This window comes from Tupaia chinensis, unplaced genomic scaffold, assembly GCF_000334495.1.
Source record: "Tupaia chinensis unplaced genomic scaffold, TupChi_1.0 Scaffold140086_1, whole genome shotgun sequence".
Taxonomy (NCBI): Eukaryota; Metazoa; Chordata; class Mammalia; order Scandentia; family Tupaiidae; genus Tupaia; species Tupaia belangeri.
In genome coordinates, this window is record NW_006199965.1 from 780,773 (window position 1) to 802,737 (window position 21,965).

At 44.5% G+C, this 21,965-nt stretch overlaps 1 protein-coding gene across 4 annotated transcripts in view; it reads right to left on the reverse strand.

The window, feature by feature from the left end:
* Positions 1 to 245: 245 nt before the first annotated feature.
* Positions 246 to 21,965, reverse strand: part of LOC102488354 (sodium-dependent lysophosphatidylcholine symporter 1-B-like) — a 56,857-nt gene continuing 35,137 nt past the window's right edge. For all 4 annotated transcript variants that reach the window (XM_027765974.1, XM_027765975.1, XM_006162502.3 and 1 more), the window contains 5 exons: positions 15,500 to 15,583; positions 12,734 to 12,846; positions 6,038 to 6,181; positions 4,101 to 4,277; positions 246 to 2,624 (listed from right to left, as the gene is read on the reverse strand). In XM_027765974.1, the coding sequence (XP_027621775.1) occupies positions 2,600 to 2,624; positions 4,101 to 4,277; positions 6,038 to 6,181; positions 12,734 to 12,846; positions 15,500 to 15,583 (543 nt within the window). In that variant the 3' untranslated portion in view covers positions 246 to 2,599. The remainder of the gene's footprint in view (positions 2,625 to 4,100; positions 4,278 to 6,037; positions 6,182 to 12,733; positions 12,847 to 15,499; positions 15,584 to 21,965) is intronic.

Here is a 21,965-nt window from a genome sequence, read left to right on the forward strand (position 1 = left end):
GATGTATACATGACACAGTTCATCTACGTGCCTTGGCTTCTGCGTATTCTCCTTGATCAGATTGTGGCTCCTCAGGCAGAGTTATGTCTTCCCTTTCTCTGAATCTCACACTCTCGGTGCCCTGCCATGTAGTTGGGAGGCAAGATGTTCTCGTTCCAAGTTCTTGGCATTTGATGAGGAACTTGAGCAGGGCTGTGTTTTAGTCCATTGTGTTTTTATTAACATAAATACTAGAGTCTGCGTAATTCATTAAGAATAGAAATTTATTTAGCTCAAGCTTTTCGGAAATCTCAGGTTAGGGGACCATACTCAGTGAGGGTCTTCCTATTGATAGAATCCCAAGGTGGTACAGGGCATCATATGGCAAGGCCAAGAACATTTTCTCTTCTTATAAACCAACTAGGATTCAGTCCTAGGTGCCCTAACCTTATGGCCTTAGTCCTATTTACCTCTCAGAGGCCCCACCTTTCAACACTATAGTTGGATTAAGGTTTTGGCTTCTTAATCCCATAGAAACCAAATTTAAACACATGAATTTTTTGTGTGATGGTAGTGTGGGGTGGGAGGGGACACATTCAAATCAAAGCAGGCATCAAGATTTGCTGAATTCCTACTAGGTATCTGAATCCCAGGCATGCTGTCTGCATTATGTCAGCAGATCCTCCAGCAGCCTGGGATCTTCTTAATCCCAGCTTAGTACAGAACTGAGCCAAACACAGGCTTCTCACTCTCAAAGTTTCTTCTTACATATTCTCTAAGGCTGTTTCTTCCTAATGGCCAGGAACTAAAATGAGCCATGCCCAGAAAAGTGTGACAGGGAGGTGGAAGAAGGGATATTGTCCATGTTAGAGGATTCAGTAACTCAATGGACAAGATTATGATTGAGGTGATTAAACAACTATAAGAAATAGGCCTATTAAGTAAGTACTGGAGCATAACAGAAAGTTTATTTTCTTCTCATGGAGCATTCCAGAGCTAATACTCCATCAAGGGTGGGTTGGGACTCTGCTCCACATAGTCATTCAGGGACTCAGGCTGCCTTTGAGTCTGCCATCTTTAGCACACAGTTGCCAAAGTCACTCTATTGTTACTTTGGCTCAAGGAGGAAAGCATGGAGGAGTAAGCATAGAGGGCTTTCTTAGCCAGGCCTGGAAGTGGCACCAATCACTTCCACTGGAGACATTGTAGGAACATGGCCATACCCAACTTCAAGGGAAGCTGGAAAGTGTGTCCAGCAAAGAGAAGGGAATTGTTCTGATGATCAGTTAGTGGCTTCTGTCACACTAGGTGTGTTTGAGAGCCCCTTCAACATTAACACTTTCCTAGGGAACTTCAAAATTCTACAAAAGATTTTCACCTTTAAACCTTGCTTCCTGAGTCAGAAGCAGTGACACACACTCCCACACAAAGGGTAAGAACACTGTAATCATCAGCGATGACTGTTCTTAGCTAACTCTTTGGTTCTGACTCAACATTTACTAAGAAACCTCATAAATTGGTGCTCCATCTAGATTCATTTACTTAGAGAGAATGCTTAACCAGTGAATAGGAGTGTTTGGTTTGCTAGATCGTTCTATGCTAGACGCTGCCATCTGCCCAAATCTCTCCCTTCTTCTTCCTTACTAACAACTAGATTTTATGCTGAACAGTGAAGCACTTATAAAACACCCACCTACCACTCCCTCCCACACACTCACCCACCCTGTGCAGGCTCCTTTGAAGCTATGGGGTTGCTATGTAAGCAGCTATGACTAATGAGATGTAAGCAGAAGTGTCCTGCTTGGGGCTTCTGGAAAAGCCATTCTTTCCTACTAAAAGAAAATGACTTAGCTGACATCCTACTCCATCTTTTGCCTTTCTGTCTATATAGGGTTTGGTCCCCTTGAAGTGCAGCAGCCACCTTGTACCCAGTAGAATAAATGTCACATGCCAGGCAGTTGGATGGAACCTGAGTCCTTAATGATGTCGATTTTACTGTCCTGAACCTGGAGCACCTACTTCCAGACTTGCTATGTGAGAAAAACAAACTCTTTATTGGTTATTCCATGTGCTCAGATTTCTGTTACTTACAGCTGAGTGGAATTCTAGCTGATATAGGTTACTTATCAAAAATTAAACATTGGTATCTACTCTACATACTGGTCTCTGTTAACTTTATTTAGAGTCTGTCTCCACAAGTGATCCTCTTTGAACCCAACAATTGGGCTCCAAACTAATGGAGTTGATACGTCATGCATCTTCAAAGGTGGATTCCTCACCCAGATACTGCTACCCTATGTCAAGCAACACCACTGACTAAATGCTCATGGAGAGGTTGGGCTGGGAGGCTCCTGGCAAAGGTGCCCTGTTATCCCTTACAAGACCTCAAGATCCAAGGTTTAGATTTCCCATCACCGTCATCCCAGGGGAGACCTTCCAAGAGAATTTCTTCCTTCAAGTCCCCTCTCCTTGGGATCCTCAGAGAACAAAGCAGTCCATGTGCTCATTACCAAGTGAAGGGAGATTATACCCCATGTTCTTGGTTCCTTCAGTTCTTTCTCCATCATTGAGGCTTTGATGATCGGAAGTTTGGCTTCATTGGTCAAGCAAACACCCAGTATCATGGCTGCTGGCAGAGCAAGTCTCTGGAAAAAAAAAAGGGGGGGGGTGGTAGTTCATCCCAAGGGCTGAAGCCAAGTCTCTCATGGAAAGGAACATACTGCTGGTATAGATTTAGAGAGCCTTTCCTTTCTGAACTGAGAGCCTCTCTTACACCAAATATGGCCCTGCCTCAGGGCCTATGCATTTGCTGTTCCCTCTACCTAGAGGGCACAGATCTTGGGAACTGATGAGTCTAGGTTGGGGGCTGAGCTCCTGGATTCCTGGCTATTCATTCCCTCAGATCTTGGCATGGCCTGCTTTTCATCATTCAATCCTCATTTCCAAAGTCACATCCTCAAAGAGTCCATTCCTGAACATCCTATCAAAAATTTTGTTCCCTCTTCCCCACCTACTCACTATTACCCTATTTCATGTTTTTAAAGTATTTCTCACTTTCTAATTTGTTTCATATATAAGTTTAATTTTAGTTTCCATGACCAGAATGAACCCTGCAAGATCCTGCCCTTTGTTTTGTTCTGCTATATCCCAAGGACAGTGCCAGGCACAGAGTAGGTTTAGGAAGTATGGCTGTGTTGAAAGGAATTGGATTTTGCCCTTAAAGCTGGCTGCAGAGGGATGCTCCTCAGATGTCCCCCTACTTGTCCTGGCCCACCCAAATGTGCTCCTCTGGCTTCCTGCCCAAAGAGAATGGATCGGTCCTGCATAGTGTGTTTTGCTCCTGGGACCCAGGGCCTTGTAAATAGATGCCACTCCTCTTCAAGGTATGCAATAATTAGAAATGGTTAGGAAAAGATGTCCCCAGAAGCACTGGAGCATGAAGGCTGCACTGACTGAAGCTGGTTTCTATGGTCTGAATGTGTTCCCCAAAAGTTTCTGTGCTGGAATTTGGTGGTATTGTGAAGTATTAAGGAGAAACTTAACCCAACTATGGGGTTAAAAGGTGGAACTTTTGGGAAATGATTAGGGTGGGGCCCATGATTGGCCCCTGGCAGGTTTATAAGGAGAAGAAACAAGAGAGACATGTTCAAGCTCTTGCCATTTGATACCCTCGATACCCTCCGCTGTGTTATCCATTAGCAGGAAGACCCTCACTAGATGCAACCCCTCGACCTTAGACCTCCAAAATCATGAACATAATAAACCTCTATTCCTTCTAAATCACCCAGACTCAGGTGTTTCTGTGTTTAACAACACAGCAGACAAAGATGCTGGTCTAGCCTTCTGACAACTTCGCAGCCCTTCCACCATCACACGTGTCTGTCTGGAAAAGTCAAGTGAGAGCAGTCAGTCCCACTTATTTTATATTAAGGGACTTTGAGGAAGAGAGAGAAAAGGGGCCTCGCCCAGTCACACAGAAAATCAGTGACTAGCGTCTGTTTTCCTGGCTCTGAGTCCCGGAGCCTCAGTTGGAGGGCGGGCAGGAAAATGGAGTCTGGGGATATTCTTATTGGCCCAGGCAACACCCACACCACAGGCAATGTCCAGGCCTCCAGACTCACGTGGCTTCTTCCATCCTGACCTTGATCTCCTTCCTTCGCTCCTCGTTGATGGGGTAGAAGCAGAAGATAGTCAGACCGATGAGGATCAGCCCAATGGGCACTGGTGCCAGAAGCATCTTCAGCGTGAGGAGTACAGCGGGGTTTGGCCTGCACTCTGCTGGGTGGTACTTGGCAAAGCTGAGGGGCACAAGCAGTTGCGATCTGAGCCCTGAGCTGGGGGTCTGCAGTCTCCACTGACCTCCCTGCCCTGCCCTGCCCTGCCCTGGGCCTTCTGGGGTCTGTGGGACTGTGGGAATGCTTTGGGCAGCCAGGTTTGAGGTTCCTATTCATATCGCCTTGGCTCCCCTTTTACACTACTCACTACTCTGTGTCTTCCATCTTAAGAATGACCAGGAATCCAGGAGCTTAGCCCCCAAACTTGGGGTCTGTCCTTTTCCCCAAAGGCCCCCACCAAGACTACCTCCCCCTGCACCTCCAGGCATTCCTTCACCTCATCCTGGCATGATGCACCCACCTTTGTTGTCTTCCTCTTGGACCTCACCTGGGCTTTTCTCACCAGCTTCCTTGCCCTACGCAAAGCTTGTGTTTTGGGACTGTGGGAATGCTTTGGGCAGCCAGGTTTGAGGTTCCTATTCATATCGCCTTGGCTCCCCTTTTACACTACTCACTACTCTGTGTCTTCCATCTTAAGAATGACCAGGAATCCAGGAGCTTAGCCCCCAAACTAGACTTCCCAGTTTCCATGTGCAGCTCACGGCTAAGTTTCTGTAGGTTCAACCCACAAAACAAAGATCTATCTTTCCTCTCAGTGCCAGCCACATCATTTCCCGGGCAGACGCCCAGGCCTTCCATGCTCCCTTCTCCAGCATTATAGGGAGATCTTAGAAATGTAAACCACACTGTGCCTTTTCCAATGGCTGCCTGCTGACCTTGGAATAAAGTCACAACCCTTATGTGCCTGCAAGGCTGTGTGTGATCTGGCCTCTGCCTTTCACCACCTCATCTCCCACTTCCTCCCTTCCTCCTCCCAACTTCAACTTGCCCCTGACCTCCTGTGGCTACTGGAACATTCCCGTCCTGTTTTGGCTTTGAGGTCTTTGCCTTTGCTGCCCCATCTCCCTGGAGCATTAGCCCATGCACCTTGCACAGCTGGGTCCCTCTCATCATTTGGTCTTAGTTCAAATGTCCCTTTCCCAGCAGGCCTTCTCTGACCACCTAGGCTAAAGCCTCTCTCATACTAAGTACCCTCTGATCACTTTGAATTATCTTACTCTCCCTAGTTCCTTCTTTGCTCTTATGACTTACGCATATTTCAATTCTCGGATTTCGAGAATTTCCTCCCCAGCTGGAATCTAAGCTCTGTGAGAGTAAAGACCTAGCTTGTCTTGCTCATGGCTCTCCTTGGCCTTTCACTGTGTTCAGCACGCAACAGGTTCCCAGTCATTTCTTACTGGTCGAACAAGGGAGTATCCTACTTGGAAACTACCCACCTACCTTCTAGACATGGTCACCTACAGAGACATGCAGAATGGGCTGGGCTAGGGGATAACCTTTCCCTGGTCTTTCTAAGCCTCCCTCCATTGCTTGGCCTTTGTCTGCAAAGGCAAATCCACCCTGCATTCTGATTTCACTGTGACTGTGTTGGAGAGGGATGAGGTGAAGGGTAATGAGATGCGGGCATCCCATGTGCCTGATACCCACGTAAAGGAGATATGACATCTCTCACCAAAATCCACCAGAAGGCTTTCCAAATTCTTAAAAGAGCTATCCCATTCTTATTCAAATGGACATTTACTTCTGTCTCAGTAAAGCCCTTCCCTTCTTCTTTTCTATAGGAGCACGTCTGGTATGGGAGCACCCCCCTCTGCTACCCCAGGGGAGAGTCCCAAATGCCACCCCTCCACCAAACCAGGCAGAAACAGGAAGTAGATGCCAACTGTAAGCTCATGGTGGAGATTCCAAGGGACAAGCCACCCCCAAATTTGTTGAAGAAGATGTAGAAGGAGTAGAAGAAGGCTTCCAGGTTGAGGCAGTCCGGGTTCTTGAGCTGGAAGTCATCCACAGTATCAGGCAGCATGGACCTGCAGAGACAGGGAAAGATGCAGCCCACCCTGCCTATGGGGACTAGGATGGGGCAGGGCCAAGCCATGTGGCCTACCTCCAGCTGGCAGCCCAGAAGGTGAGGAAGAAGACAGGAAGAAGAAAGGCCATGCTAGAGGAGAGGCACGTGGAGAGAGGAGAACACTGAGCCCTAGCAATACCTCTGCCTGACTTCCTGGGCAGCAGCTGGCATGCACCTCAATCTCTTAGGCCTCAGTTTTCTCCTCTACAAAAATGAGATGCTAGATTTCCACTCGCAGTCTGTGGAAGGACAAAGTGCTTCTGTTCATGTGAAAACACGAAGGAAAGGGGGGAGCCTCGAGCAGATACAATATGATGACATTGCTATGTGGCCCAGGCCACAGCGTAGGTCCTGCTTTGTAGATGTGGCAGTTGAGGCCCAGAGAGGGAAAGGGACTTCTCCAAGTAAACTACTGGCTTTCCACTAAAACCATGAGGCTGGATGTGTGCCACTGTCCTCTCCCCTTCCATCTAGGTTACATGCCCAGCTGGGTAACATTCCACAGCCATGTCAGGTGTGGTCATGTAATGAAGTTTTGGCCATGAAACTGGAGCATATGTGATATAAGCAACTCCAATACCAAGAAAGTGAGACTACAGCACATAGAATGAAGAGAAAATATTTATAAACTATATATTTGATAAGGGTCTAGCATTGAGAATATATAATGAATTCTTATAACTCAATATTAAAATTCAAATGACCCAATTAAAAAATAGGCAAAGGATTTGAACAGATAGTTCTCCAAAGAAAATATGCAAATGGTCAACAAACATATAAAAATATGGTCAATATCACTAGTTACTAGAAAAATGGATATAAAAGGGACCAGCAGACAGTGTAATGGTTAGGTTGCTGGACTCCCACATAGTTGATCGCGGTTTGAGTCCTGGACCCAGTGGCTTAAAACTCATGCTGGGTGCATGTGCATGTGTGCCCAAGATCCCGAAAGGAGAATGGAGGATAAGGGACTGTGGTGTGGCCATCCATCTGAGGAATGATCTCTTGCTTTCTGTGTCTCTGGCAAGTGCACATGCCTTATAGTAAAACTCTCTCTCAGAAAAAAAAAAAGACAGAAAGAAAGAAAGAAAAATTGATATGAAAACCACAACAAAATATGACTTCACACCTATTAGGATGGTTATGATAAAAAAACAAAATAAAAGACAGACAATAACAAGTGTTGGTGAAGAGAAGTGTCAAGAAACTGGAACCCTCATTCATTGATTGTGGGATTGTAAATTGGTATAGACACTGAGGAAAATGGTTTGGAAGTTCCTCAGAAAATAAAATATAAAAGATACCATACACAATAATGTGCATGTACTTAATGCCAAAGAACTGTACACTTAAGAATGGTTAGGATGGTAAATTTTAGGTAATGAATATCTAACCATAAAAAAGTTACTATACGGCCTGGTAAATCTCTTTTTAAAAAAAATTTGCTAAAGGGCACATTCACTAGACAGAGAGAGAGAGAGAGAGAGAGAGAGAGAGAGGTGAGAGAGCACTCCTCATAAGGGATCATCATGCCACAATTCCTTCTCCTCAAGGAGAAATGGAGGAGAAGGAATTCTGGGCACACACGCACACAATCCCAGTATGTTTCCAAGCCATCAAGTTCAAGACTCGAACTTCACAGTGGCCATGTGGGATCCAGCCACCTTAACCACTATACCACTGGCTCACCTATGGCCCAGTAATTCTAATCCTAGGTATATATCCAAAAGAAATCAAAATGAATGTCCACAGAAAAACTTGTACATGAAAGTTCATAGCTCCAATTCTTCATAATAATCAAAAAGTGGAAATGACCAATATTCATTTGTATGAAGTGTCCAGAAGCAGCAAACATGTAGAGACTGAGTAAATTAGTGGTTGCTAGGGAATGGAGGGAGGGAGAAATGAGGGTTGACTGCTAATGGATACAGGGTTTCTTTTGGGAGGTGATGAAAATGTTCTATAATTAGATCATGATGATGGGTGGGCAGCTCTGGAAATACACTAAAAATGACTAAATTGAATACTTTAAAAGAGTGAATTTTATGCTTGTTTGAGTTATATCTCAACAAAGCTGTTATTGAAAAGAAAGCTGTATGGATATAACTGGAAAGAAATTCAATTCTTGCTGGCATGTTGTCATGTCAACAAATGATACTTGGAACTGAGGCGGCCATCTTTTAACCCAGATGTAGCAAACCTCAGGACCAAGTCAATCCTCCCCGGATGGTAGAGCAGGAAGGCAAAACACACTTGGGTCTCCATGACATCATCATGTTCCTATCTGACCAACCTGGGACCATCGTGAGATAACTCATACCTTTATTATTTAAGTCATTTTTAGTTTGGCCTCTTGTTACTTGCAGCTGAAAGCATCTTTGATGGTTAATTTTATGTGCCAACTAGGCTAGGCTCTGATGCCCAATTATTGGTCGAATGCTAATCTAGATATTGTGAAGGTGTTTTGTAGATCTGATTAGCATTTACAATCAGTTGACTTTAAGTAAAGCAGATTGCCCTCCATCATGTTGCTGGGCCTGTCCAATCAGTTGAAGGTTTTAAGAGCAAAGATAGGGTTTCTCAAAGGAGTTCCACCTCAAGCCTGTAACATAGAAATCCTGCTGAGTTTCCAGGATGATGCTTGCCCCACACATTGCAGATTCAACACTGCAACTTCAGCTCTTACCTGAATTCCCAGGCTGCTCTATGGATTTTGAACCTATCAGCCTCCTGCAATTGCTTGAGTTGTTTTCTTAAAATAAACCTCTCTTGGGACCAGCAGGCTGGGCATGGTAGTTAAGGTGCTAGACTCCCATAGGGTCGACCATGGTTTGAGTCCCGGACCTGGTAGCTTGCTTTCTCACTTTCTCACTTTCTCGCTTTAGCAAATCAAATAATAATAATAACAAATAAAATTTTAAAATAATTTTTTTTCTTAGAAGTTTTGTCTTAGGGTGTGTGTGCTTGTTGGAGAGAGAGAGATAGAGACAGAGACAGTGAGAAGAAAAGTGAGAAATCATCCCCCGGGGTGTGTGTGGGGGGAATGGCCATGCTGCAATCCTTTCTCTTCTATTTCTCCTCTTAGAATCTTGGATACACACACACACACACACACATGTGCCTGGCATGAGTTTTAAGTCACCAGGTCTGAGATCTAAACCACAGTCAGCCATTTGGGAGTCCAGCGACTTAACTGCTATGCCACTTGCTGCTCTCTTCCAAAATAATTATTTTAAAAAAATCTTTCTTTACATATATCTGTGCACACACACACAGTCATTCACTGCTTAACAACTTTTCACTCAGTGATAGACTGCATGCATGACAGAAAGAGCTTTAGGCTCTACCATATAGTCTAAGTGTGTGATAGGCTATACCATCTAGGTTTGTGTACGTACACTCCGTGATGTTTGCACAACAATGAAGTCACCCAACAACACGTTTGTCAGGAAGCATTCCCATTGTTAAGTGATGTGTGACTCTCTCTATATATACACATATATGTATTATATATATTATATTTTCCTGTTTCTCATAAGAGCCCTGATACACATTTTGGTATACTGCCCCTACTCAAAACCCTTCTCGGGCCTTCCATGGCTCATTTGAGGTCCTCTACTTGGCCCCCATTCAGTCCTGCAGGCCAAGTCTCGCTATCCTCACCTTGCGTTTGTGCTCGATGTGCCTCAGCTAGGCAACGCATTACGATTGCCACGCCATCTCTCAAGCCTTCACATATGCCCCTCCCACAGAAATGTTATGCCAGATAGATGCAGTCTGTAAATATGCTCTCCCCATCTGTGACTTGTTCTTTCCCCATGAAAATGAAAAAGTTTCTTAGATGAGCCATAAGTGTTCAATTTTTATGAAGTCCAATTTATAAATTTTTGTCTTTTATTGTCTGCACTTTTTTTGACTTAAAAAAACTGCCTAGTTCAAGGCTCAAGGTCACAAGTATTTTGCTCTAATTTTTAAAAATAATTTTAGCTTTTAAATTTACATCTGTGATCCATTTCGTATTAATTTTTATGCAAGCAATCCTTCCTTATCCCTGGGAACACATTCTAAGGCTCCCAGTGGATGCTTGAACCACAGATAGAACCCAACCCTACATACAATGCTTTAAAAAAAAATCTGACCACTGAGATGGCAATTAAGTGACTAAGGGGCAGTGACATGTATGTTGTGGATGCACTGTATACAAAGGACAATTTATGTTCCAGGCAGTATGGGGAAGAGCTGCATGAGATTTCATCACACTACTCAAAATGGCATGCACATTGGAAACCTGTGAATTGTTTATTTCTAGAATTTTCTTTTTTAAAAATAATTATTTTATTTCATTAATTATTATTATTGTTGTTATTTTCAGTTTGACTAGCGAGAGACAGGGAGAGAGAAAGAGGAAAAGAAAGCAAACTGCCAGGTCTGGGACTCAAACTGTGGTTGGCCATGTGGGAGTCCAACAGTTTAATCACCATGCCACCTGCCAGCCCCTATTTCTAGAATTTTCTATTTAGTGTTTTCAGACTACAGTCGATTGCCAATAACTGAGCTCACAGAAACTAAAGCCACAGATAGGGAAGGACTACTGTATACAGTGCAAGGTGTAGAAATCTGTTCCATTTTTTCCATTTGTTGAAAAGACTATCCTTTCCCATTGCATGTCCTTTACACCTTTAGAGAAAAACAATTGTCCATATATTTGTGGCCTAATGTGGACTCTCTCTGCTGTTTCACTTATCGCCATGTCTGTCCGTATGCCAACGCTGCACTCTCTGGATGTTACAACATTATCCCAAGTCCTGAAAACTGCTAATGTAATTTATTTAACTTTTTCCTTTTTTCAAAATTATGTTCTTCTATGCAGTGCTTTATAACAAATCTTTCTTCCCAAAACAGCTATTTCCTCTAATGAATAATTCATATGCTCTAAAACCTTGCTGTACTGTCTGTTCTAATGGATTACTGCATCTAGCTGGGTCCACTGGTGCCCCAAGGCTGGCTCAGATGCCACCCTTCCACAAAGTGTTGTGTCCATTCTGGCCACAGAGCTCTCTTCCTCGGTGGGTCCTGGAGTCCCTTGGACTTCGTGCCCTCACGGCCCTCACAGCCTTGCATTGTGACTGTTCCAGGTACTTGTCTGCTTCCCGTCCCAGGTCATGAAGTTCCAGAAGGCACTTTCTGTGATCCCAGCATCCCTCTTCACAAAGGTCTGGCAAAAATGAGGGACTCTGAGTGTTTGGAGAAGGAAGGAAGGAAGGAAGGAGCCAGCAGGTAGTGTGGCAGTTAAGGCACTGAATTCCATATGGCTGACTGTGTGGTATGAGTCCCAGGCCCAGTGGCTTAAAAAACACTGGATGTGTGTGTGCATGAGTCCAAAATCTCGAGGAGAATGGAGGAGAAGGACTTGCGACATGGTCATCCTCCAACAAAGGATGATTTCTAACTTTCCCTGTCTTTTCTTTCTCTCCCTCCCCAGTGACTGTGCATGCCCTAGAGCTAAATAAATAAATAAATAAATAAATAAATAAATGGAAAGAAAGGAAGGGAGGAAGGAGAAAGGAAAAAAGATGGAAAAGAATTGTGAAGACACCAAAGAAGAAAGAAAAAGTAGAAGGAAGAAAGAAAGACATTCAAAAAAAGTGAGGGCTGGCCGCATAGCACAGCGGTTAAAGGAGCCGGATCCCACATGTCCCTTACTGCAGTCTGAGTCCTGGCCCAGCACCTCGAAAACCACGCTGAGGGCATGTGGTGCCCAAAATCCTTTCAGGAGAGAGAAATGGGAAAAAAAGGACTGTGGTGTGACCATACTCCATTAGGGGGCACTTTATCTCTCTCTCACATGCATTCTCTGGTAATTAAAAAACAACAGGGGCAGGCAAGTGGAGTGATAGTTAAGGGCACTGGACTCCCAGATGGCTGACCATGGTTCGAGTCCTGGACCTGGCAGCTTGCTTTCTCACTTTCTCTCTCTCTCACTCTGAACCTTTCTGGTCAAATAAATAAATGAATAAATAAATAAAGTAATTCTTTTTTTTTTTTGGAGAGATTTTCACTGTAGGGCGCGTGCACTCGCCAGACAGACAGAGAGAGACATAGAGACAGAAAGCGAGAAATCACCCCCCAGGGGGGATGGTCACGCTACAATCCCTTCTCCTCCATTCTCCTCTCAGGATCTTGGGCACGCATGCACACGCGCCCGGCGTGAGTTTTAAGCCAGCGGGTCCAGGACATGAACCGCGGTCGACTACGTGGGAGTCCAGCAACATAGCCATTACACTAACTGCTGGTTCCCAATAAAGTAATTCTTTAAAAACAACAATGACAATACCCCCCTAAATAAGACAGAGGAGAGAAAAGAAGGTTAGAGTAGAGGAAAGCAGGTGAAAGCGGGCAGGCTGAAGGCAGTCCTCCTCCCCAATCCTGAAGTGCTCCCATCTTCCTCCCTCACACAGAGCCTCTTCTGTCTCCTCGCCCTGCGGAGCACAGAGGGTGAGACCTCACCTACCAAGGCAGCAGGAAGACCACTGACGCGCTGCAGCCCACCGGGATCATAGTCAGGGCAAAGACCAGGAAGTTGCTTTTCACTTGGACGAGGATGATGAGGGTTGGAATCATGATCTGGACAAGGAGGAATCGGGGGAGGAGGGGAGAGTGATGCACTGGGAACACCGAGAAGAAGCTCAGGGTTGGGCTGACCAGGTGGGGCGTGGGGAAGAGTCCTCCATCTCCTCTCTTGCTCAGACAAACATTGAGGCATCTCTGAGCCTTAACTTTCTCCATCTGTGAAATGGGGCTAAGCGTATCTGATTGGTACCTGTCCAGATCAGCCATCACAGAGGGGTCACAGATGGCCGATGGACATTCTGAAACACATCTGGCATTTGCCAGGAATCACAGAAATGCTCTCCAAGAGCACACTGAGATACCTCCGCTACCCACCAACTGCTTGGTAGGAAAGCAGCATTCACACAGCGGTTGCTGGGTTATCGAAGGCAGGGACCCTGCCGACACCACATATCAGAAGCCTTAGCGTGTGTGAGGACTTCTGCAGAAGGGAGCCCAGGGAGTTGTTGAGGTGTCTGTGCAAGTGTTCATTGCGGTGCTATTAGAAGCACTTGGCAACAACCAGTAGGGGAATGCGTAGAGAAACTGAACTGAAAAATCTCAGAAAACAAACATGGAATGGCATGGGAAAGTGCCTCTCATATCTTAACTGAGAAAAATAGCACATCCTAGACTCTGTCTAGCTATCCTCTGTCTGACTCATTACCGTTTTCCTGATAGAAACTCTGCAAAGTAAAGCTTGACAAAGTTTTCCTGATGGAGAGCAAGTGCAAAAAAAGACCCCGGTGCTCCAGCGGGCTCCAGAGAGAGGAGAATTGTGCTGTGGATCAAGGTGGGCAAAGGATTAAGAAAGAAGGGGAGGGGCCAGCAGATGGTGTCATGGTTACGTCGCTGGACTCCCATGTAGTTGACCACAGTTTGAGTCCTGGAGTCCTGGACTCGGTGGCTTAAAGTTTATGCCAGCCGCGTGTGAGTCGGTCCCAAAATCCCGAGAGGAGAATGAAGGAGAAGGGATTGGGGTGTGCCCATCGCCCTGGGATTGATTTCCCACTTGTTTTCTCTTTCTCTGTCTCTCCAGCGAGCACACGTGCCCTCTAGAGAAACTCCCTCTAAAACAGAAAAAAAAAGAAGGAAAAGAAAAACGTGAAGGGGCCAGCAGGTGGTATGGTGGTTATGGCATTGGACTCCCACATGGCTGACCATGGATCAAGACCTGGACCTCGTGGCTTGCTTTCTCACTTTCTCTCTCTCTCTGGTGAACACACATGCCCTATAGCAAATTAAATAATAATATTAGTAATTTAAAAATTAAATAATTTAAAAATAAAAGAAAGAAGGGGAAACACTGATATATCGATACCCTTACAGGGCTGGTCCCACAGAGCAGTGGTTAAGGAAGCTGGATCTCACTGGGGCCCAAATCCTGGCCCTAGAGACTTAAAAAACATGCCAGCTGTGTGTTGATGCAAGCCGCAAATCCTAATGGGAAGGAGACAGGGGATAAAAAGGATTGAAGTGTGTGACTCTGGCCCACTGGGGAGGGGTTGCTTTCTCTCTCTCTCTCTGGCAAGCACATGCATCCTCTGGCAAAAACAAAAACACCCTAACAGAGGACACCCACAGAGGCAAGACAAAGAAAGCCTTAAAATTGTTTTACTATCTGTTCAAAATTGTGTCTTATTTTATGATCACCTTTATACTCAGGGGAAAAGCAACCTCAAAATATAAGAGTTGTTATTTTAAACAATGGATGCTTATTTCCCTGGCTGCCTGCAGGTGGCTTGGCAAATAAAAGACACCTTGAGATATTGTTTTCACACGTTGGATTGGCAAAAATTCAAAAGCTTGATAAGGCTGCCTCCCCACCCCTCGTCACTAAAGAGGCGGTGGAGAAAAAGGCAAGTTCACAAATCACTGGCAGATAATTCGGTGCACGGGGAGGGTACTGAGTGCTTAAAGGAGCTAGTCCATGGAGAGTACGGCGGACAGTGCCTGGTCCAGAGGGAGGATCGCATAAAGTCGCCAGCATTATTACCACCATTATTGTATGAGGGTCTTCAGAAAGTATATGGGGAATGTGTAGTATGAAAAAAATGTGTGTGGATTTCATTATTTTTTGCATCACATAAATTCTTTCTTTCTTTCCTTTTTTTTTTTTTTTTTTTGCTAGAGGGCATGTGCGATCACCAGAGAAACAGGGAGCAAGGAAGAAAAAAAGGACCCCACGTGGAATGTGGTTGTGCCTCAATTCCTTTTCCTCCATTTCTCTCTGCTTTTGAGTTGTGGGCACGTGTGCCCCATGTGTTTCTCAAGCTGCCAGGTCCAAGACTCTAACAGCATGATGGGCCGTGTGGGGATCTGGCTGCCTTAACCGCCAGGTCATGGAGCTGGCCCAAACACGTACTTTCATTCCATTGGCCATGGACTTCCTGAAGTCCTCTGTACTACCATTCAGCAGATGGAGACGCCGATGCTCAGTGAAGCTGTTCTGTCACTGGGCAGTGGAGTCAGTACTTGATCCCAATTTCTTCCACTCCGGATCTCGGCTCCTTCCAGTTAAGGGGTTGAGGTTTATTGGCCTTCCATGTGGCCACAGGCACGTTGAAGAGGGACAGACACGAAGGAGCCCTGCAGTCCCCCTGGTCCTTCATCCGTGGAGGAGGCACGGAGGAAGCTGGCCTACCTGAGAGCCAGTGGGGACACTCACCGAGAAGCCCAACAACACTGCAGTTTTCTTCCCGAACTTGACCAGGAACCACTGCCAGAGGGGGATGGAGAGGGAGGCCACAATCTAAAAGGAAAAAGGGACAAAGGACAGACTCTGGGCCCAGGTGTCCTGGGGGAGGCAGCTCTGTCAGGGTCTGGGTGGAAATCTCTCCTCTTCTACCAATAGCCTGGGTGGCCACAGACTCTCACCTCTTCAGCTCAGTAGTGGTTGGGAAAACATACCTCCCTCCTTGTGGTGAGATTTAGATCCCAGTACCTGAATAGCTGGATAGTTCCCAGTACCCACTAAGCCCCTTTGACCCATTCTCCTCATGGCAACCATAGGGACCCTCTGGAAACACAGGCTGGAACATGTCATTCTTCTGCTCAGCCCCTCAGAGGCTGCCATTTCACTACCAGTAAAGGCCAAAGTCCTCATCGTGGCCCACAGGGTCTGTTATGTGCCTCTGCCTACTCCCTGCACCAGGTGTTCTGGCTTTAGGGCTTTTGCACCTGCTACCCTCACTGCCTGAAAGACTTGTCCCCCAGGTATGCATGCAACTCATCCAAAACACATTAACTGACAGCCCTCTGCATGCCTGGTGCTGTTCCAGGCTCTGGGCAGGGCAGGAGATGGAGTGGAAAGGGTTCCTGCTTTCATGGAGCGCCTGGAGACCACGTACATATGTAATACGTCTAGAGACTTAAAGTCTAGGAGGAAAAATAAGGCAGGGAAAGGAAAGTAAGGGGCGAAGGGTATCGTTTTAGCTGGGAGGTCAGGGAAAGTCTCTCCAAGGAGACGGCAGTGAGCAGGGACCTGAATGGAGTCCAGGGAGGCCGCCACACGACATCTCATGAAAAGCCATTCATGGCAGAGGGAACAGTAGGTGCAAATGCACTGAGGCAGGGGGCTTCTGGGCTACTCTGAGGGGCAGAGTTCTTGTGACTAGAAAATGGAAGCAGGGTGCTGGGGGCATAGTGAAGGTGCTGTAGTGAGACTTTTGGTTTAATACCAATGTGATGAGAACCACTAGAGGATGTCGAGCGGGATAGCCACGATTTGATGTGTTTTTAAAAACTTTCATAGCCATTGGTGATATTTAAACAGAATTTCCAGTTTATAAAGGCTGTGAAAAATGTGGATTTTCTGAACGATGAGGCTCACTACTACCATTTTGCAGGGGAGGAAGCTAAAGCCTAAAGAAGGACAGTATTTTCCTGGTAGGATTGGCTTGGCCAGGATTGGACCTGGGCCTCCAGACTCCTGGAGCAGGGCCTAGATCAGCCCCCAGCTCCCACCCCAAGGCATGGGGATGCTAATCACCAGCCACATGCAGGAGTCTGTGTGTTTGAGATCCCTGAAACCATACTTGCAGAAGTCATGGTAACCTGGAGCCTAATTTTTTTTTTTTAATTTGCTATAGGATGTATGTGTTTGCTAGAGAGAGAGCAAAAGTGAGAAGTCACCCTCAGAGGGGATGGCCATGCCACAATCCATTCTCCTTCATTCTTCTCTTGGGGTTTTGGGCGTGCACACACATGTGCCTGGCATGTTTCTTGAGTCATTGAGGTTGGGACTTGAAATGCACAGCTAGCCATGTGGGGTCTACCCTCCTTAACCATCACACCACCTGCTGGGCCAAGTCAGAAGTTTTCTAACAGAGACACTAGTGAGTTGAAAGGAACAGGAGCAGGGGCTAAGGTCTGGGCATGGCATCAGGGGCTGGGACATGTCTGTCTGGCTCTAGTGGCTCTGAAGTCTCCAGCCTAGGTCCCTTCCAACTCTAAGTTTTCTCAGAGCATGAACTCCTTGGTCTGATCTTTTGGCCAAGTTGTGAATTTCCGGGGGCCCCAGGGAACAGTGTTGCAGGTGGCAGAAGCAGGTAGCGTGTGGCAGGAACAGGTAGCATGTGGCAGGAGTGCACTGGATTCGGCAGAACTCACATTGCCAGTGTGGCCGAGTGTAATGTTGGGCAGATGACCTTACTCGGATTATCAGTCTCCTCATCTGTAATTCTCAAATTCATAAGCAGGAACATATATAAGAACAGTCTCTCATGAATGCAGTTTGGCAATATAAATCAAAAACCTTAAACATGTGCTCAGTAGACTTCTAGTTTAAATAAGATACCCACACCCTAGCTCCCACTTCTCCCTGTTAAGCATGACTATAAAGCAAAAGGTACCTGGGGCCAATAGATGGTGTAAGCGGTTATGGACTCCCACATGATCGACCGTGGTTTGAGTCCCAGACCCAGTGACTTGAAAAATCACGCTGGACACATATGCATGTGTACCCAAGATCCCTGGAGGTGAATGGAGGAGAAGGGATTGTGGCATGGCCATCCCCCCCCCACCCCGAGGAATAATCTTTCACTTATCCTCTCACTGTCTCGGTCTCTCTCCAGTGAGTGCAAGCACCCTAGGACAAAAACTTCTCAAAAAAAAAAAGTAGCTAGAGGAGAACTCTGGAAGGTGGTAAGAGGAAGGCAAGGTGACAGAGGATAAAGCCAATGAATGCAAAGACAGAATAACAGACTCTGCCCAGACTGAACAGTAGAGAAAAAAAAATATGAAAGAAAAAATACTGTGGGGGCAATAATGAAAGATTCAATATTTATTTCATCAGAATCCTATGAAGGAAAAAAGAGAGGGACTAGTGATTAAAAAAAAATATGTCCCCCTTCACTCCCAAATGGCTGAAAACTTCCAAAATTAGATTAAAAACATAAACCTAGAGATTCAAGAAGGTGAGAGAACCCCAAATAAGGTAAAATCAAATCCATGTAGACTCTTAATGATAACTAAACTTCTGGAAAAAGTTAAGATGAAGGAAAAAGAAAAATCTTGAAAGCAGCCAGAGAGTATCACTTATAGAGGAAGAGCAATGACAGTGACAGTGGGTTTCTTAACGAAAATCAAGGGGCTAGAACGAAATAGAACATTTTTCAAGTGCTGGAAGAAAAACAACTGTTAACTGTAAATTCTATATCCAGCTAATTTATTCTTCAAGAATGTAGGCAAAATAAAGACATTGTCAAATAAGAGAAAACTAAAAGGATTTGTCACTAACAGACCTACCCTTAAAGATTGGCTAAAGAGGACCAACTATGTAGCCTAGTGGTGAAGGGAGCTGGATACCACATGGCTGACTGTGGTTCAGATTCTAGTCCCAGAGGCTTGAAAACATACAGGGCACATATGTGTATGAGCTCAGTATCTCAACATGATGGAGAAATGGAGAAGGGATTGCAGCATGACCATGCCTCATGAGGGGGTGATTCCTTTCCCCCTACCCTGGTCACTCTCTCTGGTGAGTGCATGCACCCTCTGATAATTAAAAAAAAAAAAAAAAATTGCCTACAAAGGGCTCTACAAACAAAGGTAACGATAAGAGGAGAAAAAAATCATCTTAGAGACTCAGGAAGGAAGAAGAAAAAATGAAAAAGCAGAAATATGGATGCATACAATAGAGTATCTTTTTCCTTATGAGTTTTATAGATCATATTTCATGATTGAAACCAAAATTGTAACACCGAGATAATCAAGACAAAGATATGGAGAAGAGGATGGTACAGGTCTCTACATGGAAGTAGGTCTCCGCCCTTCAGTTAGACTGGTAAACATTGATACCGGTAGACGACGGTAAGTCACCTGTGTATACTGTAATAATCAAAGCAACCATTAATAAAGTACCCAAAGAGATATTTTAGAAAACAGTATTCAAACAAACAAACAAACAAAAACCACAAGATGGCTGTCTAAACAATGTTCAAGTAACCCAGAAGAAGGCAGAAGAGAATTGAGTACTAGAGGAAACAAACAGTAAGCAGATTATAAAACGGTAGACTAAGCACCAGCACATTAATAATTACCTTTTAGAAGTCCTCCTCTGGGTCAAAATCCTTTGTGTGACTTTCAGGGTTAACCACAGGCAATTACTAAGGCTTTGCCTGGAAGGCCTCTTAGGAGAAAGGTGCCTTCCCCCACCACAGTGCACTGTTGCCTCTGGAGGGAGTTTCAGGCAAGGATTTCAGCCCCCCTCCCTCAGACCAGCCATGCTCAAACACGTGTCTGTCCGCAGTCTTAGCTCAGACACTTCCATGTGGGAGGGTCTTTTACAGGGGGACCTCTGTGGAGTCATTTTCAGAAGGCTCTGCAAAGACCTCCTTATTAAGGGGGCATTGACTGAGACAGCTTTTCTTTTTCACTCTGACTCAGCATTTTTCTGCTCCTAGACCTTTCTCCTCTCCCTTCCCCTGGCCCCTTAGGGCCATAAAATGTCAAGACAATTTTGTTCAAGGATCCTTGGCAGTGAGGTCCCGAGGACCACCTGACTCTCAGCTAGTGCTGTTCTAGTGGGGGGAAATGGAACATTAGGATATAATACTTTTTCTTTGCCTTTTGCCTGCCTTATGACAGTAAATGAAGAAAGTCTTGATTATTATTTTCAGTTTGGCTCATTGTCCTAATTAACTACCTTGACACTTGATAGCTTGACAATATTAACATGTAAATTGCCTAAATAAGACAATCAAAAGACAGAGACTATAAAGTAAATAATATAATATGACTCAATTATTTGCAGTTTAATGAGAAACTCATTTCAAATTCAATGACATAGGTAGATTAAAAAAGTAAAACGGTGTAATAAGATATACCAAACAAATATTAATTTTTAAAAAAGCAGGAATAGCTACATGAATATTTGATATAGCAGACTTCAGAACAAAGAAATATACTAAAGCCAAAGAAGGATATTCTATAATAATAAAAAGATTAATTCTCCAGGTAGACAGGATAATATTAAATGCACATGCGTCAAGAAGCAAAACCTCAAAATACATGAAGTAAAAGCTGATGAAACTGAAAAGAGGAATGGACAAATTCACAGTTCCAGTCTGGGACACTCCAATCTCAGCAATAAATAGAATCACTAGACAGAAAGTCAGTGATGATATATAGCATCCAATTAACACCACCAATCAATAGGATTGGATAGATATATATAGAACACACTCCAACCAACCATACAGAATACACATTCTATTTAAGTACCCAAAACATATTTACCAAGATAGATAACCTGGTCCATAGCACAAAACTTAGCAAATTTAGAAGACTTTTACAGGGTCTGTTCTCGGACGACAATGGTATAAAACCATAAATCAATACTATAAAGAAAAAATGAAAATTTCTAAAAATGAGGAAATTAAATGATATACTTTATTAACAGATCATTTATGGGTCAAAAAAGAAATCTAAAGGGACCAGCAGTTAGTGTAATGGCTATGTCGCTGGACTCCCACGTAGTCGACCGCGGTTCGCGTCCGGACCCGGTGGCTTAAAACTAACGCCGGGCACGTGTACGTGCGTGCCCAAGATCCCGAGAGGAGAATGGAGGAGAAGGGATTGCGGCATGGTCATCCCCCCTGGGGGGGTGATTTCTTGTTTTCTGTCTCTCTGTCTCTCTCTGTCTGTCTGGCGAGCACACACGCCCTATAGCAAAAACCTCTCAAAAAAAAAAAAAGAAATCTAAAGGAAAATTTTTAAAAATACATAAGATGGAGTAAAAGTAAATATACAAGGTACCAAAATATGTGGGGTGCAGCTAAAATAGTACTGAGGGGGAAGCGCATAGCACTAAATACTTAATTAGAGGCCAGCAGATGGCATAGTGGTTAAGGCACTGGACTCCCACATGGCCAACTGCGGTTCTAGTCCCAGACTTGGTGGCTTAAATATGCCAGGTGCGTGTGCGTACATACCCCAAATCCCAGGAGGAGAATTGAAGAGAAGGGGCTGTGGCATGGTCACCCCCCTCAGGAGGTGATTTCTTACTTTTCCTCTCACTGTCCCTCTCTGTCTCTCCTGCCTCTGGTAAGCACACACACCCTACGGCAAACACCTTAAAAAAAAGACAAAAGATATCAGATTAACAACTTAAGTATCTCAGGAAACTAGAAGAAAAAGAGCAACATACAGCCAAAGTTAATAAAAAAAAAGTAAAGATCATGACAGATATCAAAAATATTGAAAATAAAAAAATAGAGCAAATCAATGTAAAAAGCTGATTTACTGAAAAAATTAAATTGGTAAGTCTTTAATAATACTGACAATAAAAATGGGGCTAGCAGGTGCTGGACTCCCACATGGCCGACTGTGGTTTGAGTCCCAGACCTAGCAGTTCGCTTTCTCTCTCTCTCTCTTGCTCTCACCCTCACTTTGTCCCTCTCTGGTCAAAAATGTCAAAATAAATAAAGTTAAATAAAATAATTCTTAAAAAAGTACTAACAATAAAAAGAGAAATCATACAAAAAATGAAATAGGAGATGTTAACATAGAGTCTACAGCCATTAAAATGATAATAAGAAAATATTATAAACAACTTTATGCTCATAAATTCAACAACTTAGATCAATTTCTCAAAAATAAAAAGTTTTCAAAATTTGACCAAGATAAAATAG